This window comes from Dermochelys coriacea, chromosome 6 (genome assembly GCF_009764565.3).
Source record: "Dermochelys coriacea isolate rDerCor1 chromosome 6, rDerCor1.pri.v4, whole genome shotgun sequence".
NCBI lineage: Eukaryota > Metazoa > Chordata > Testudines > Dermochelyidae > Dermochelys > Dermochelys coriacea.
Window position 1 is genome coordinate 69,792,904 of NC_050073.1, and position 19,929 is coordinate 69,812,832.

Consider the following 19,929-nt stretch of genomic DNA (forward strand, 5'->3'; position numbering starts at 1 on the left):
ATACAACGATCAGTTATTTATCTTGCATATTTATTTCTTTACAATTAAATCCATTTGAAAAATGTGAATAGACAGCTCAAATGCTGTCTAAGAGAGACAAATTAGAGTTAAGTTCCTATTTGTTTATGGTAGCGCTGAGGAAGTGCTAGGCACTTTCCAGACATTGAAAAAGAGACACTCCCTGCTCTGAGGAGCACACAGTCTAAGGCAGACAGACAAGAACACAGCGGTTAAGGGAAGCTGCACATCATATAGTAATTGTTTAATGGAAGACAACTAGAAGTAAATATTTTTGTCTACTTGAAATATTTCAGATAAAGAGAACTTTAATATTAGCAGAAATGCAGGGGAGGCAACTTTATATTTCCCATTGATGGTAGTTTCAGATTTAAGCAAAGTTAAATTGCTACCAACCAGAGTTCAGAATAGGCATCAAGATGCCAGCTTCACAGAATAAGCACTGCTAAAGTAATCAGACTGGAGACAATTTATTGAAAAGTTTAGCTTTCAAGTTAAAAAATGTAACATCAAACCAGAGCAATGCAGGTTAGATATAACACCACTTTCAGCACCGTACAAAGGATGACAAATCGGCTGAATGGCTGCCTTGAAGGAAATTTTTGACTTCTTTGTAGTCTCTCTAAGCAAAAGGGCACATGCTGGAAAATGACTAGCCCTGCAACTCCCTTCCAAAAAGGTGTGTTTGAAAGGCTTTGTGCTAATGAAATCCATATGGGCAGCACACTGCCGGTACTATTTTTAGTTTTGTCACCATTTGCGTTTTGCTAACTTACTAGATCATATTTCTTAGCTTTCTATTACCTAAAAACATAGTATTAAATTCTCCCTTCCTCAACCCAGTACATTCTTAGAAGTCCAGAGTTTAAAATATTGTATGAAAATGTAAGTCATTATAAAAGTATTTTTATACAAAAGCAGTGATTTTCCTGCTGTGCTTTTTGTGATAAACATAATTCTGATGCACTTCCTTTAAAATATTATCTTCTGAAAAAGAGACCTTCAGGGCATGGTGTAAGTCTCACCCATTCACAGAGGCATTCTCCTAAAGACAAGTATCCCTCAACTTCACTTGACATAAGAACTTTCTAATCAAAGACTATCTAGGAGATGATTGCGTGGGTGGAAAGCCATGTTTCCATTAGGAGGTAACCCTGACAGTAGATAAATTTGTCTGAGAGCTCCAGATTCTACAGTGATAAGAACATTAGAAATGTATGTGATCACATATTCAAATAATAATGCAAACAAACTATTGCACAATGTGCAAAATGTCACAAAAACAACCACCACAATTGGTACTATCAGCAAACTGGTTGGCAGCCACAGCAGGTAGGCCAAGGACTGAACGAATTCAGAAGTGCTTCCTCCAGGTCAGAGTACAAATATTCTGGCTGTGCCCTGTAGGGAATTATTTTTGCACTGCCATAGTATGTGATGTGCCTACCATGATAATGTACCAAAATAGCTTCCTTAAACATGTATTTGTAGTGGCTCACTTGGTGCAACTTTTGCCCCCCAGTCACTTCCTACACTAGGACTTCAACACCAATGTAGGTCTGACACTACAGTGCAATACCAGAGAGGTACTGCTCTATTACGCTTTGTCTTCACCAGGAAAAATTAAATATGTAATTCTACAGTGGTGGCAACTGCAGTGGACACTGCTGTGTAGCTAGGGCATACCATGCCAGCTAACTTTGTGCCATGCTTTCTCTAAAGCTTCCACCATTGCTGCTTTCAGTAGAGCTGCACTTATGGAAATCTATGGCTATGAATTTTGCCAGCGTGCAGTGAACTTTAGAGGTAACATGATTACAATGAAGACATTGATTAAAGCAAGATCCCTTCTGATCATCTTTAGTGGCTGTTAATGTGGAAGCTGAAGAGCCAATGACATTTCTTGAAAACAGTAGAGGATAATTCCTAACTTAGAATTCCAGTCCAACAGCCCCTTTCTGAAAAACAGCTTCTAATGTCCAAGGCTGTGTGTGAGCTATTGTTGAGTGAGATTTGGAGCTGTAATAAAGTTGTTTCCATGTTCACCCTGGAGATTTTATTATTTATGTATTGCTGCTCACAATACTAAAAAATATTCTACTCCCTTACCCTTCTTTTTATTGCTACAGCCCTGATATTTAACTGTATATACTAATAATTTATAGGGAACTCCTCTTATTTTTATAGCTTTCTAAGGAAGAGCCAAAAAACATCCCCACACAGCTGTCTAAACTTAAATAATTTTTTAGCTAAAATCTTCTGTGAATGTTCTAGGATCTCCTAGAAAGAGGTGTACATAGTTAAGATCTGCCCATTTTCACATGTGACTCAAGGTGGAGATACCAGACAAGATTCATAATGGAAAAATTCCAGTCTTACATAAGTCCACAACAGTGTTTAGGTGGACTTGTCCCATGTACATATGCACACAGAGTTCAGTTAGTGGCTTGGTAATTCCTTGGATCTTAAACTCAAGCTCATTTTTGTTCCATTGAATTTGTTTATTACTGCATTCCAACTTGCTTGGCTCTGGTCTTTTCAAAACTTTACATTGCTTGTCTATATTTCAGACAGTAGTCTAACTGTATTCAGTGGTAAGCAAAGATTAAACACATCAAGAAGAAACAGATTTAGAAGAGATCATTGTGTACTTTATTGTAAGGTGTGATCTCCCTCGGAATCTGGTGCAACAAAGAATCAAATATATAAAATCTGCCTGCTTTTTGTAAGAGAAGACCAGCGTATTCACACTATCCTTCAGTGAATGATACTAATCTGTTTTCTAATTATATTTTATGGTCTGGGGGCTTTTGGTGCATTCAGTTTGTGAAGGGCTGCCATATTTGGTGGGAGTGCTGCTTCTAGTCCTTTTACAGCATTCCTGCTATGTGTTGACAATAGGTCTCATGCTCCTAATTTTATGAAGCTCTCGGGGGGGAAGGCACTATACAAATGCAGGACATTACTAATATTTAATACCAAGCCCAGAAACACCAGAAAGATTCTTGCAAATTCATATGCTGCTAATGATGTTGGCTTTTTATTTTGTTTGTTTCACTGTTGTTGCTGTTGCTCCTGATTTGTTTTAAATCAGCATATGACTTGGAATCTCCAAGATCATATTTAAACTTGCCAGCCAATGTGGAATGTAAATAGGTAAACTGAAATTCTCAATTCTACCTTTTTTCCAATCCCCCATAAAGAAAACTCTAGCAAATTGCAAGTTCCATATCCAGTTAAAAATTATGTTTTTCATAGGATTGTAAGATTAAAATAGATATATGCACCAAGTCCAGTTGGAACAAGATCCACCAAATACAGTGAATTTGCAATCATAATGTAAATTTCCAGGATCATCCAAGACAATACTGCACTGCAATGTAACCTTGTCTGGATCTAATAATGGTCTGTATGCCCAACATATGTATTTAAACATTCCTAATTAAAGAATTGTACCTGAGATTAATTTGATACTATTCAGCCAATCCTGAAGTACCCACAGGCAAAATATTCTTAAAGTCAAAGGACATTTTGCCAGCATATGAACTGCTATATTATAGCTTGTAAATTCTTTGGTACCATCAAAGGCACCATATAAAGTTAAAATCTTTATTTCACCCAAATGTTTGTTTCTGGCAGAAAGACATCCTTGAAATTCTATCTTCAGGTACTTGTAATTAGTTTCTTGTCTTATAACTCTAACACAATTTATAAAGTATCTTTCATCTTGAACGATCCCAAATCATTTTACTTGAGTGCTGTTAAGTTGTCTGTTCTGATACGAATCACTCACCAATGAAATGCAGCCATTTTAAGGAGTGAAACAGCAAACATTCTATAAGAGCAACTATACATAAGATATTTTGTTTTAGAATGAGATACAATTGAAACTACAGAGAGAATTATTGACAAGCATAATATAATTGCAAAATTTCAGAGTAGCAGCCATGTTAGTCTGTATCCTTTTCTTTTTCCGGATACAGACTAACACAGCTGCTACTCTAAAACCTCTCGTTACAGCGTGTATGGTAACACTCATTGTTTCATGTTCTCTGTTTATATAAATCTCCCCACTGTATTTTCCACTGAATGCATCCGATGAAGTGAGCTGTAGCTCACGAAAGCTTATGCTCAAATAAATTTGTTAGTCTCTAAGGTGCCACAAGTACTCCTTTTATAATTGCAAGAGTTATAATTTGGTTAAGAAACTTGTGAAAAGTGAAAATGATTTTTAATGACAGTGAGTGGCAAGAGCCCTGGTTTAATATTTATCTCATCACACCAGAAAAGAATCAGTATAATACTTTCCAGGAGATCAGACACATTGTTTTACTTGAAATGTCACCTACCCAATGTCACAGAAGAGAGTTTAAGTATTTCACTCTGATGGATAAACAATTTAGAATATAAGGAAGCAGATGGCAAACATGCATCTTTTTCTGGGAAAACTAAGAGAAGACAAAGCTGTTAAGAGTTATTCTGTGTTTAATTTCTGGAGCAGGGAAAGAACTGACAGAACTCACACTTACAAAGAAAAGGAAAGCTGGATCTGTTTCAGGAATTAGAACTTTCAAAAAAATCTTCTTCTATTTGTCCAAATAAAAAGTTGTCAAAACATGATGTTTTTAATTATATTTTAAGAGACATTTTATATGTATCCTTAAATGCCTCCAGCTGTCCCTCTTTGGATCACTATAAAAAAAGCAGATGAGCACTTGTTGAAAACATTCTACTCAAAACTATTTCTTATAACATCATATTTTCTGTATTTCTCTTCCTTGGGATCTTCAGTTCTTTGTACCTTGGAATGAAAGCAGGATTGTTGTTTCATAAGATCACTGATTTTAGTTCTGTTGTTTATTTCCCATTTGAAACTATAATTCTTTAGATGTACCATCATGAATAAAACGTTAGAGTACTTCTGAAAAGGAGATGGAATGCACACATACATTTTAGGTGTAATGTTCAAATGCCCCATTCACCAAAAATCAATGCAGGCAACAAAAGGAATAACAAAAGGAGGCAGAGATGTGTTCTGTTCTTTAGTTGTAAGCCATAATAATTTCCCTATCAATTAAATATGAAGTCCCAAAGGACCGATCCCAAGAGGTCCTGAGCTTCAGCAGCTCTCAGTGGGAACTCTAAGGATCCAACTCAACGAGAGGATTTGGGGCCCAATTCACAGTTACCATGCAGCACCATTTGTACCACACACCCTTCCTCCTCACATTGGGAAATACCCCTGCTGAAGAAATCATTGTGTGGCACTCCTACAAGAGCCTTAACATAGAGCACATTCCCGAAGAGTGTGGCTGAAGCACTCTTACACCCTGGCTCCCAGTGGCTGCAAAGCCCATACCAGACAGGTGCAGGTTGGGGCCCTCAAGGCTGTCCTTACCTGTTTTGTGAGGTGCAATGGCACCAGCAGCTCTCAAATCAGAGGTAGGGGCATAAGCCCCCTTGTCCCATTCAGTCCCTGCATTAGCATAGGAATGATTCAAGACCTATGACTGTAAGTGGTGATTGAAGATCAGGACCAGAGGTATCATATCTGGTTTGCTTGAAAATGTATTTATTTAAGGGCAAAGAATGAGAAATACAGAAAGTTTTAAGTAATTTTTAAACAATATTTACATTAGATTGTGGGATCTCAACCTTTATTATTTGTATTACAGTAACACTGAGAAGCCTCAGATGACAAAATGAGCCAATTGTACTATGCCATGTACAAACACAGAGTAAAGGACAATCCCTGTCCTGAAGTCCTTGCAATTTAAATTACCTTGTAAGTATATGGATATATAAATATACTCCAGTAACAGAAGATGTGTGAGGTTTTGCTGGATAGAGCTGTGAGAAAATGGTGAACAGGTTACTTTTTGCTATTTCATTTTGGATATTTTTTTGCCTCTTGTGATTTGCATTGCCATGAATTTTGATGAAATTGCTATTTTCACATGTCACATGTAAAGCTACTTCCACTCAGAAATGGGCCCCTTTTGCCGTTAGCGGCCTAATCATCTTGTTTTCTGGTACTGGTTTCATCTTTGTGTATATCTATGTGTATTTCTTATATAAATATTCCTAAGTTATGAAGTACTTTTCTGTGGTTATTGCACTATGTCTGAGTGTTTTGGTTATTATTAAGATGCCCTGAGGCTTCTCTTTTATTTCAGGAAATTCTCTCTATCCTTTATGTGGTAACGTTCCCGTAAGTAGGAAGTCTTTTTTTTGTTCCATATTATTGTTTTTCAGTTTCTCCTGAAGTATGATACATATACAATTCCAGATTTAATTTAGATATACGTGGATGTTGACATTTATCGTCCAGATTCCAACAGTCTATTATTATTGATATTACAATAGCATCCAGAGATCCCAGTCAGAGAGAGCGTTGGAGTGGGTACTCTGCAAACACACAAGAGAGTTCCTGAAGAGTTTCCAGACTAAATTAAGACAAGATGCAAGAAATGAGTGTGACAGACAAACTGAGGGAGTTGTGGAGGAAGAATGAGGAAAACTATGAGAGAACACATGGTTACAAGAACTTGCTTCAACAAAACCCAGATGGTTTTAACCATTAGGCTATTCGTTCAGGACTGGCTCAGTCCCATTTTCCTGAGATATGAGGAAAATAACTGGGGTGTAGTATGCCAGGACAGTGTTGCTTCTACCACTGGGAAATGGGACTCAGTCACTTTGGTACCTGGTGCTCCATACCCTCAGCCTCTCCTTGTTTGGCTCCAGAAACATCAGTGTCCTGCTTTTGGTTGGGCCATTTCTAGTGCTTCTAAGCAGTTAGCCCTCTGGCCAAATGATAGAATCTGCCCCCTCACCTTTCCAGAGGTAAATAAAAAGTCTAACAAAACGAAGTCTTTTCTGTTTTCCCAGAGCCATTCATCCCCTCTCCACGGATCCCCAGTTACCCTTGAATCAGGTATGCTTAAATCCAATTGATCCCTTCCTTAGCGCTTCAGGCCCCAGAGCTCTCTCAGCTCCAGAGTTCCCACTGAACAGGGGACCAATACCAGTCCCATACATTGGACCTAGGACTTGCCTAGAAAGATGACAACTCACTCCTTCTATAAGACACCTCCTGCCTTTTATTCCTAACAGTTGGAACCAACAGCTGCAGCTGTTCTCATGGCTGAAGTTGACCCGTTCACTACTAGTCCAAGGACAGGATCAATACCCCCCACCACAGGATCCTGGGGACTGCTGCATTCAGAGAAACAGGAAAATAAAATTAAAGTACAATAAGTTTACCTCCATCCTAATTCTCCATAGTATTCAAAGCTGTCAGTTGCATAGCATTGGGCATAACAAAAACCTACAGGTAAAAAGTAAAACTAGACAAATTCCAATTAAAAATACGGCCCAAATGTTTAACAGTGAGGATGATTTACCATTGGAACAAACTACCAAATGAAATGCTGTTTTCTGCATCTCTTGATGTCTTCAAGTCAAGACTGGCTGACTTTCTGGAAGACCTGCTTTATCCTTAAACAAGTTATTGGGCTGAGTACATGGGGTAGCTGGTTGAAATTTTATGGCCTGTGTTATACAGAAGGGTAGACTAGATAATCTGATGGTCCCTTCTGGTCTTAAAATCTATGACTATGCAACTTGCATCTACTATTTTTGGACTCGGTGTTCTCTGCTGAAAAGTTGAAAACAACTGCTGGTACAATTTGGTAAAACTGATGTTTTGCTTGAAAAAAGTCCAGTTAAAGGCTTCATAACAAGGGAGGGCCTAAATTAATTTTGAAACCTAGCTTAACTGAATTTCAAGAACTTCAGGCTTTCTTTTTAGCATACAATAATTATAGCAAAGAACCCCATGCCATCAGAAGCTATATCATATTTCCACAATGCTGAGTACTACAGTAGCACGTTTGTTTCCATTCTACAAACTTTTGCTCACTTTAAAATCTTAGATCTGTAAATTAATTTTGCAAATCGGATTTTTTTAAATCTGAAATCAGAGAACTCTGTCATAGAATCATCAAAGCTTTACGCATCATCCTCATCAGATAGTTCAACCTCATCTATTGAGTTGGAATGACTATACATTCTATACACTTTTCCACACCGTTAGCCCTTATGGGCCAAATTTTCAAAACAACCTCTGAAATTACACATGTGCAAATATTTGCACAAGCATCATATCTGCTAACTACAGGATTACCGACCAATTTTCATGAGCAAAATGCAGATTTTGTGCATGCAAATGGATTCACATTCAAACTGTGTATAGTTTTAAGGGAGTTTAGGGTCTAAACACACTTAGTTCCTTTTTTCAGAGTAGCAGCCGTGTTAGTCTGTATTCGCAAAAAGAAAAGGAGTACTTGTGGCACTTTAGAGACTAACAAATTTATTTTTAATGCATCCGATGAAGTGAGCTGTAGCTCACGAAAGCTTATGCTCTAATAAATTTGTTAGTCTCTAAAGTGCCACAAGTACTTAGTTCCTTGACTCTTTCCTCTAAAGTTATATTCCCAAGTTCTAGTATAATTTTATTTTCCTCTAACTGAACATTGTCTATTAAAACTATTATACTGTATTATGAATTTAAGGTCATTTCTGGGTTTTAATTGCTGGATTTCATTTATAAATTTAAAATAGATCCCTTAGAAGGTAAAATAATATTCTTACTAGCTAATAACTTTGTAGCAAAGCTCAAAATAGGTAGTCCTAAGGTAACGCCATTTACATTGTTAAAATAAACTCATATTTTTAATACGTAAGTCACAAAATGGAAGCTGAGTTTCCATGATTATAAGTTTACCATTCAAGCTTTGCATGAACAAAATGGATTGATTTTGTCCTTCCCTTAAATAAGTATTTCTGCTCAGGATACAAGGTGGTTGCAGTCAGTATCCATAGTCACGGGAGCAAATAGAGTCAAGTCTGGATTTACTGGAAAGGCTATTAAGTGGCTGCACTGGAGAATACAAGTATTACATCACTCCTCAAAGCAACTTGCAACCTAAAACAATCTGTTAATCTCATACGAATCCATCTCTTCCCATTAAAGGGGTAGCAGGAGTCTTTTAATGACCCATCCTGTAGGTGTTAGAATCCTGCAGGTTAATTACTGCTGACCCCAGTGGGAAGTTGTGGCTCATAAGACTCCATCCTGAATAAAAGGAATGCATAGGAATCCCTTCTGGCATAGGGAACCAGGGTCTGCAACAGCTCCTGATGGAAGGAACTCCAGAAGCAAGCGGGGGAGGGAGAGAGAAAGTGTCCATGTGGTGTTATTTTGGAATGACATTTTCTAAACATAAGACCTGAAGACGAGCTCTGTGCAGCTCAAAAGCATGACCCTTTCACCAACAGAAGTTAGTCCAATAAAAGATACTATCTCACTGCCTTGTCTTTCTATTTTCCTAAATAAATCAGAACCCAAGAGGGGTGTCCAAACTCTATGAATATGTAGTTTTTGTGTTGAGTAAGTTAAAAACAGCATTTCTGGAGTAATCCCCGCTTTGTAGGTTTACCTCAGATAGTTTGTGGTGGTTCTATTACCTTTATATTTTATTCAAGGTAACAATAAAATAAATAAAGGAACTTGCAAAGTGAACTGCAGAAATCCAGTATCTTTGAATGGCATAGTCATTATATTATAGAAAAAGGAGTTTATCTGATCTGTAACTGCCCATTCAATCTAATTTTCCACAGTCTTCCTGGGAAAGAGAAGACACATTGGGCAGGTGGAGGACTGGGTCTTTAGTTTACTCTATAACTAGAGTTTCATTTTTATTGGCATTCAGCTGAATTGCAGGTGCTCAGCACATTGCAGGATTTGGCTTTATAAGCAAAGTCCACTTTATTGCAGGGGAAAATGCCCTTTCCGCAACAAACAACAGCCTCATTTGTGGCAAAAAATAATGAAATTTCTTCCTTAAGCAAAATGTGCATTTGCCCCAGCTGTGATTTTTCATTACAACCCTTATGGGAATGTCCAATGGAACTGGAAAGGAAAATGATAAATCCTGTATCAGTGCTTGAGTCCTAAAAAAAGATGTGCCAGAACTTCCTTCTCTGTTGAAGCTCTGCTGACACCAGTCCTGGCTGACTTGCTCATGGGCAGCAAAAGGGGGAAGAGGTCACTGTATTCTTGTCAGCAACTTCAATCTTTGCAGTGATAAAGCACCTCTCCTCCGCCCTATCTTGAAAGGAAGAAGTGGGTGCCTGTACCACTGACCATAGGCAAGGCAGGGACAGTGGTGCGAAGAAGGGAAGGGCCCCCCCACCCCTTGGCCAGTTCTGAGCTGAGCCCCCCCATAAGCCCCTCAGGCTCAGCATGTACCAATGCTTCCTTCAGCTCAGCAAATCTCATCACTTCCCTCACAAAAGAAGCACTGGGATGTCATTGTAAGCAGTTCTGGCACCCTCAAGCTGTGCCCTACATGCATTTCCCCCTTCCAGCTTACCCTTGTCAATCCTTGGGGACCATCTGTGTTCTGAGAGGTAGACAAGGTCCCCCAATTCATTGGGCTACTGCAGCAGCTCCCCGCATCTTAAACTGGTACAAAATTGCCAGAGAAATACCAAATAGAGCAGCTTCCACCCTTTTATAACTTTTCTGTCCTTCAGTCAGGTGATTTCCTGATCAGCCTCAAAAGATGACCACAGAGTCCTACTAGGTGACTTCAAAAGTTGCCAGATGACCTCTCCCCTGCCACCCCAATTCTCTAGGATAGTAACCAACCTTTTGTTGAGAGTGCTTCCTTTTTTGAATAGAGAATCATCAAGATTTAACAACTGTCTATGTTAGACCTTTGCTACTAACTCTGTAGGAATTTCAGTCTAACTTGGAGGTGAAAGGTCAAGAAAAGAAAAAAGTCTGCACCTTCAAAATGGAGTTTGCAGCTTGGTAAACACATACAGAAATTTCATAATCTCACACAAAATTCATAAACTCTACAGACAGGTTACCCAGATCATCACAGGTAGCATGGCAAGATTTATTAAGAGTCTACTCTTTTAGCTTTATACAGTCCACCCACTTGAAAATATAAAAAGATTCATCGGATGAAGTGAGCTGTAGCTCACGAAAGCTTATGCTCTAATAAATTTGTTAGTCTCTAAGGTGCCACAAGTACTCCTTTTCTTTTTGCGAATACAGACTAACACGGCTGCTACTCTGAAACTTGAAAATATAAGTTACAGTTACCAACATATAGGCTAAAGAGAGAAAGGAAGCATCATGAAACCCAACCCAACAATGGACTCTCCCAATCTTAGAAAGAAGGGAAGTGCATATTTAGAGTGATAATATGTTTACTCAACATATCAGTCACCTATACTTCCATCCATTTTCTTAAATAACAGATGCCTGAAATCCAAATCCACTTCTTACCATCTTTGAAAGACCAGCCTCTATGCAAATGTGCACCAGCTGTCCATACATTAAAATATGCCTACATTTTATAACTACTTCCAATAATTAAAATGGGCAGATTCATGCTGAGAACTTTAGATGAGTTTAACAAGAATAGATAAAGAAAAAAGAAAAAGATTTAGAAATTATCATAGTTAGAAAATAAATTCTGGGCTCCAAAAACGGATTTGAGGTGGAAATTAAGAGACATAAATGACAGAATCAGACTACAGAGTTGTAAATCAAAAGGATAAAATACAGTTTAAGGCACTGCATTTTCAGAGGATTTATTATCCCAGTTAATCCCAACATTCAGCCTTTCACTTCTAATTTGTTTGATAAAGCTGTCCCTGAGTAACTCCAGTTAAAAAAAAATCAGCAATTATGTCCCCTGTTCAGGTTCCATATCAAATGGGTAAGACTTGATAAGACATTCCAACAGGATTAAGCTATATTCCAGACTCCTTACTTTATATAAAACACAATGGACAGATATAGAACATAACTATGGCCCCGATCTTTTCCCTCTGTTCCCCTTGAAATTTGTGGGACTGTGTTGGAAATGGGATGGAGACTGGTGTAACAGAGCTTCTTTTCTGCCTCGATGGGTTCCGTACTTCCATTTAGCGGCAGGCTGGGGTATTCCTCTTTCCCCTCAGAATTTTCCCCATGCTCCGGGCTTGCTGTTCACAGCCTGCCACAGCAGGGTTCCTCCCAGCCTCCTTCATGAGGGGAGGGAAAGGGGAGCCTCTTAGTCTCTGGTAGCCCCTCCAGGCATGGTGGTAGCAGACCAGACACTAGGTTCATTCTCTCCCCTATGGCGGGGTCTCTTCCCGCAGTCCTCTGGGACCCGGAAGGGCCATCCATCCCATTGGGCAGGGATTCTTCCACCTTTTGCCTCTGTAGCTGTGTGGTATCTCTCCTGGTGCTTGTCAGCGTCTGCACTGCCCAGCTCTCCAGTAGCTCAACCTTCCTCCCACGGCTCCTATCGCGCACCCCTATCTGTCTGGAGAGGAGGCTCTTAACAGGTTTTGGCAGGCCCTTGATTGGCCCCAGGTGTCCTGTGAGGGTGAGGAACCCTGATGGCCAGCCTATATTCCACCTTGGTCCCATGGCCTGTTGGGAAGATTGGTTGGCAGCTCCTTCAAAGAGCCGTGAGCATCGGGGTGTACCTGGCATGGTTCCCCCTGTCCCCGATGCCTGTCCCTTTTATGGTGTGAGGAACACCCTGCCACACGTTTACCTTGAGTGTTCCAGGTTGCAGCCCCTTTCCCACCTCCTCCCGGACCTACTGCTGCATTTTTGGCTGCACTTCTCCCCCCACCTTCTCATATACACACACCCTATCTGTGCCCCACAAAGTCGCGGGACCCCATCATTAACCTCCTCCGGGAGATGGCCAAACAAGCCATCTATAATACCAGGGAAGAGAGGTTGGCGGAGGGGATTCCCTGCGACTGTGGGGCCTATTTCTGATCCTCCCTCCATTCACACATCCAGGCAGAGTTTCTCTGGGTGGCATACACTGTCTCCCTTGACACTTTCAAGGAGCAGTGGGTGCTGTCCAGGGTTCTCTGTTCGGTGTCCCCTTCTGGTTCCCTGTTTTTGACCCTTTGACCTTCACACCTGTCCTTGTTATTTTTTTCTCTGTTATCCCCCATTATTTGAGTCCCAGGCTCAGTGGATCCTCCCCATAGGCTGGGGAGGGTCCTTTAGCCCGTGGGCAGGCTTGTGCCCACCCACCTCCCCAGAACGCAATAGGACCACTTTCCTGTAGCCATCTGGCCTGACCCCATCACACTGGGTAGACCAAGGGTGGAGCCAAAGGGTTTTACCATGGAAGGGGATGAACTGGCCCTAGTAATGAGGGGCACATTTACTAAACAGCACCTAAAATTATACCTGCAATTTTGTGTTTCCAAGTTTTTGCCCAAGGAAAAAAATTGATCTGTATGCAGTTACAGCATTTGCATGTACAAACTGTTGGTTAGCCACCAATTTGTGTGAGCAAGTGCTATGTTCATATACAAACCCAAATGTATGCATCCTCAAAATCTTATGGGCACAAAATTATACATAGAAGCCAAGTCAAGGCCTCTGAAAATCACAACATTCAAATGCAGTATTACTTTATATAAAATAAATAGGCTCCAGCCTCTTAGATATGGAACATATTCTTGACTATCCATGTAAAAGGGATAAGGTCAGGCAACACACCAGAATAATTTTAGTGCTGTTATTTACAAGTAGAACGAAAATAGGCTAGGTTCTCTATGTTAGGCAGCAGAGTGTTTCAGACTGTCCAACAGGTAATTTAAAGTTATAAATCCAGATTGGTAAACATCCATGACTAGAATTTATTACAATTATTGGCACACTAGGGGGTATCTTCTACGGCATAACACCCCTCAATCAGAATCCTCAACAGTGTAAATATTTATGAGTTGCAAATGCAAGGCACTAATGAAAGTTTGACTTCTCTGCATTGCCTAATAATTTCAAGCAAAAATTCCTCACAATAAAACTTGTCAAAAGTCAAAAGACTTAGGGAAGCTTGCTTGTTTTACTTCTTTCATTTTCAGCAGACCTCATCAAGAATTGTGTGACCACCTGAGTCACTATTTTGAGCATTTTGTATTACAAACATGAGAATCAACTTCTTGCATAAAAGTTTATCCATTCAATTCCCTGTCCCTTGGAGAGCACTGATCTCAGAAAACCATTATTCTGTGAATTAATGATGTCTTCTTTCTTCCAACCCATGAAAAAAAAAAGTACAACCAACTCTTTTAGAGACAGTTAAAATATAGTAAATATCAGTAAATCTTACTTTACAATTTTATGCCCTGACCTCTCCCAATAATATTTGTTGTTGAGTACCTCTGTTCTAAATGTATTTTAAATGAATTAGGTGCCATAAAAGATATTACTTTGACTATCTTAGCAATTGAAATGTTATATCTGTCCACAGTGCAAATACAGTATAGGCAATAGAAATGCAGGTTTCTCCAACCTAATCTGCTAACATGCCTCTTATCTGATATGGATGGAACAACTACTTCTAGTTTATTTCCCTATAGCCATTCGTTCTTTGGCTTCTTGGCTGAGACTTTCAATAAGGGTTGCAGATCATGCCAGTTGTGATGTGAACAATTTGTAATGAGTCTGTGCACTGCAGACAAAAGATTATGTAAACACAGTTTCACACAAACACATGGATGTTGAGAGCAAGGACTAAAACTCTCACCCTTTTGAGTCAAAAACACAGGCCTTCACCATCTAAACTGAAGGAAAACTGCCTTTGCCTGCAGTAGTAGCATTAGGGTCCACGTCCTCTCACTTAGTTCCTGGCACTAGAAGGCAATGTTACTCATTTATACACAGACTGTACAGTACAACATGTCCACTATGTATCAAGAACAAAAAATCATTTTTTGTTTGATTTGATTCATAAAACTCTTTAGTTATTCATCCTGTGTTCTGGGTGCCCATCCTATAAATTAGGATACACATACAATAATAATTTAACAGTGTAATAGAAGGGACTGCTCATCCCATAATAAAATAAACTAAAGTAAATCATACTAAACCCCTCAGACCCATTCCCTCCCTAAAAGCCGGGCTGGGGGAGAGGGAAAGATGGGCTTTGGAGCATGTCCAGAAGGTCAACAAATCTGCGCTCTAACAAAGCAAGGAGCAAGTTCCTAAATCAAGGATCCCTCGTGAAAAATATCTTGTCCAGTAACTCCCTCTTGCTCATACTAAGAGAGATCCTATTCACATATCTGTGCCTAGGATACCTAGGCACTATGGTAATATAAATAAATAATAATATTCTCAACCATGGCAGTATAGAAAAATTGAACCATCAACTGACTGAAAGTAAAAACTTTCAGTCACCATGATACAAAACTTAAATACTCACCATGTGGTGAACGGCTTCCTGACTGTTTACAAAGCTCTTGATCCATCCACTCAGATCTCAGTTACCACCACTCTATTTTTAACTACACAGAGAACGGTCATTAATCTACATAGGATAATTTTTCTCAGTGCTTTAAGCACTACCTCAGTCACTGGCATTCTACATTAGAGATACTTAGAGTGATTTGTCTCACTTGTATTACAAGATTAATCTCAAGAATAACCAACTACTGATCAAAGGAAACAGATAAACTAACGCTATTTGAAAGAGTACAAATACATTTTTTAAAGTGTCAGCACTATAGGCCTCTTCATTTTTATAATGAAGTTTTATAAAGGAGGGCAATAGAAAATAAATTATGAAAAATCCAGTGAAACATCTTCAGGGCCAGTCAAGAGCAGAGATGAGACCAAACCAGAAACACAGACTTATGTACCAACATATGTTTAGAGAAACAAGGTGGGTTTAGAGAGATAAGGTATGTGAGGTAATATCTTTTGTTGGTCCAGTGCAAGATATTACCTCACCCACTTTGTCTCTCTAATATCCTGGGAACAAAACAGCTACAACAATAATGTATTCAACATATGTTTAGGTCTTTAGTAACGTCTGAAAATGCTACAATAGTTAACTCTGGAAGATTGCAAATTCCTAGCCCCATACTACGTATTTTTGCCAAACGTCACCTATTACTGTTAAACTTTAAATTTAGGAAGTTATTTGTCAAGTCTGAAATAAAACTGGCAGTTCCTAATCCTTCCTGGTGCATGCCATTGTGAATGCCAATGACTCTACTACTTGTTAATGTTTACTGACACTGCCTAGAGATTTTACTCAGCTGTAGCCAGAATACACAAAATATGGTAAAACTGGCCACATCCGAGTTTGCTAACAGGCCTACCGTATCTGCCCAAATGCAAACACTTCTGAATGTACACTTTCAACACATTATACACCTTATGAACTAGATGCATAAGGTTCTCTCTGAGATGAATTGGGCTCTAAAAGCCTCCAGTGTCAGTCTGTTAATTTTGCTTTCTAATTAGTTAAGAGACTTTAAACCAGTGGTAAAAGTGGACACAAAATGTTTCAGTTTCAGTTCTGTATAATATACTCCAATAATGTAATGGAGCTTGCTTGCCTTGTTTGTTTGTTGCTGTAAGCCATTAGTTTTCTGTGATCAATTACATGTAATAATTGTTTACAAAAGGAAATAACTAAGCTCCCTTATTCAAGAAGTGACTATACTGCATCAGCCATCAACAATTTATTAAAGATTTTTCTTATATTGAGTTTATGGAGCAATGACTCCGAGAGTACTTACACCAGCAACAAGAGCTGTACGTTTCCCGTGCACATTACTGTTGTGACCATGTGACTCAAACTTACCTAAAATGAAGCACAATATATAATTCATGCTTCCCATTAAAGCATTTGTTAGAGAAGTGCAGAAACCTAGGACCATCCATTCTTTTATAAAAACAAGAGTCAAATTGGACCAGTTTTTATTAATCTTACTTTCTGACTTAGACTTACATCCCTGCATTTCATTTTAAACGCAAAAACTCAAAGCAAAGTTCTGTCCAAACTTGAGGACTTTTGACTGGTTTCAACTTGTAAGCATTCAAAAATTCTATTTCACATACAAGGTATCCACTCAAAGCTACCAACCAGTACAAACTTGCTCTAAACTTGGTACAGGCTCACCCAAAACTCAGTCAAAGCTTGCTGAAATGTTTGCATACTGCAACAAACATTTGGGCAAATTGGACCCAAGTTGTGGGTTCCCTTACAAGTTTCATGCTGAGAACAACATAACTAAGATAAAGATGTGGATATATGGGAGTGTAGAAATAGAATGAAGTTCCTTTATTATCTGAACCGTGAGGATTTATATTCATTATAATTTTTCCCTATCTTCTGTAAGAATGGATACTCTTGTTATCTTTGAAAATGTTGAATATTTTATTGAATTCTAATAATCCCTTGACCTCCATGATATCCTGGGGCAATAAGATTAATTGTACATTGTGTAAAAAGGCAATTACTGTTATGAATTTTAAATTAGCTGCCTATTAGTTTTCATTGTTTCATTAGTTTCATCCCCTTTGTTCTTTCATTATAATAATGGGGGATTACAAAGAGCCCAGTTTACCTGTTCTATACCTTTAATTTAATATCTTCTCTTTAACAGCCCTAACCTTTTTAATCTCTCTTCATATAGAAGTCTTTCCATGCCATCAACACATGCCTTTTGACTCTTTCATGGCATGAAATAAAACTTCTCCTCTGAAAAAGAATGCCCATTTCATGCCATTAGCCAGCTTGTAGAACTCTCATTGACATCACTGGGAGTTCCATCCAGGGCCCAACCAGAAGGCCTTAACAGTGTTGCCAACTCTCCTGATTTTGTCAAGAGTTCCGCCCCCGGGGCAGTGGCGGCCGCAGCAGGCCTGGCGGGGTGGGCGGCCCAGTGCTGTCAGTCCCGCGTGGCCCCGCCCTGCCCGGCTCAGTCCCGCTCGCCGCGGAGCCCGAGCAGCCTGGAGCCAGCGAGACCCCCGCGGCCGAGCAATGGCAGCCATCAGAAAGAAGCTGGTGATTGTGGGAGATGGCGCCTATGGGAAGACCTGCCTGCTGATCGTGTTCAGCAAGGACCAGTTCCCTGAGGTCTATGTGCCGACAGTCTTTGAGAACTACATTGCTGATATCGAAGTAGATGGAAAGCAGGTGGAACTGGCCCTTTGAGACACAGCGGGGCAGGAAGACTATGACCGGCTGTGGCCCCTCAGCTACCCAGACACAGACGTTATCCTCATGTGCTTTTCCATCGACAGCCCAGACAGTTTAGAGAACATTCCTGAGAAGTGGACTCCGGAAGTGAAACACTTCTGCCCTAATGTTCCTATCATCCTGGTGAGAAACAAGAAGGACCTACGAAATGAGAATTATTGTTTTCCTTAAAGCCCCAGCTCCAGGAGTCAAATGGATATGTGATTATTTCAGACTTCATTCTTAAATAAAAAGTAAGTTTCTAGCCCTCATGGCTGCAGGAAATTTCCAAATGTTAGCCCAGTGTACCCTAAAGGCTCAAAAAGCAGAAGGCAAATAAAAAGAACACCAAATCTATTCTTTTTACGCAATCTCGTGATTTTTGGTGAGTCTGACTCATAATTTTTTTTAAATATTTGGGGTTGGCAATATTGGCCTTAATAGGTACATTTCTCCTAGCTATTCATTTGTACAAAGCAGAGCAAACAGTTTCAGCGAAATCCACAGCTGGCAAATATAACATGCTAAATTTCTAGTAATTGCAAGTGATCTCTGTAAGAGCTGTTTGCAGGCACTTCATAATCCCCTCAGATGTTAATTCAACAGTGATCTTTAAAAAATAGATTTACTCTTTAAAATGTTTGCTGCATCTTTAGAATTCCATTTCTGAGAGCAGTTGAATTGAGGAAAATAAGACTGAAAAGCTTGATACAGTTATTAAATTATTTTATGGCATCCTCTAGTATTCTGCTCAGGATGATTATAGATAAAAATGTTATTTATTGAGTGCAACTGACTGTAGTAAACTCTTAATGGTAGCAGAAACTGTCCATGTCTTAGCATTTGCTTGGCAAACCAAGATATTAGAGTGTTTGGGATTTTTTTGAAAGATCAATTTTTGCTTCTTTAACAGAAAGTATCTGGGAAGTGTATTAGCCTGAATATCATTAAGGAGCATTTACTCAGGAGAAAGAGAGTTATTTTTGAAGGGGAGTTGGAATTTGGGTTACCAAACGTTAGCAAATGTACAGATGGTTAAAAACATTAAAAATATCGTAAAGTGCATTATGTCAGCAAAAATGGCAAGGTAATTTAGGAAAATATTTTCCTATGACAAATTTCCAGATTACCTGAACACTGTACTTTTCAAACATAATCTGGATTTAAAGATATTTTTGGTTGTTTTTTGGGGGGGGAGGGGTTTGGTGGTTGAAATAGCAGATTATGATCATATATATCAAGTTTGACACAAAAAGAGATTGTGGTCTACTGTTTACAGCAGGGGTTAGTACATACTCAGGACTCCTTGATTTAATTCGTATCCCTTCTATTGACTTCCTGCGTGACACTGGCAAAATAGTTTAATCTTACTGTGTCTCAGTTCACTCATCTATAAAAGAATTAATAAATACTTATCTGCATGATAGAGGTATTGTGAGAACTCAAATTGTAAACGGGCTATAAAATCCTCAAATAAAAAGGTATTACATAATTGCAAATATCATAAACAAGAGTTATATGAATTTAAAATAGCTTTGCAAACATTTTTTCTAGATTATTTTTATATTAATTTGATTTGTGCCACTGACACATCAACACGTACATAAATGAAAAACATAATATGCTTATATGAAAAAAAAGAAAAGCCTATGATAAACTGACAACAACCTACTCATAACAACCTCAAGTGAAAGCTTGTGAAGAGAGATGGGCTTTGCAATGTGACCTACAGATCAACAAACCCTTGTTCTAACAGACAAGTTGTGGAAGTGAATTCCCAAGTCAAGCATCATCCATTAAGAACCCCCTCTACCAGTCCCAGACAACT

General features: G+C 39.0%; 1 protein-coding gene across 1 annotated transcript; it reads left to right on the top strand.

Annotated features, from left to right (window-relative positions):
- Positions 1 to 17,781: 17,781 nt before the first annotated feature.
- On the top strand, positions 17,782 to 18,293 carry LOC119857324 (rho-related GTP-binding protein RhoC-like). Its single transcript, XM_038406093.2, is given in 1 exon segment — positions 17,782 to 18,293. A coding segment is annotated over 1 exon segment (390 nt). The 5' UTR covers positions 17,782 to 17,903.
- Positions 18,294 to 19,929: the final 1,636 nt, after the last annotated feature.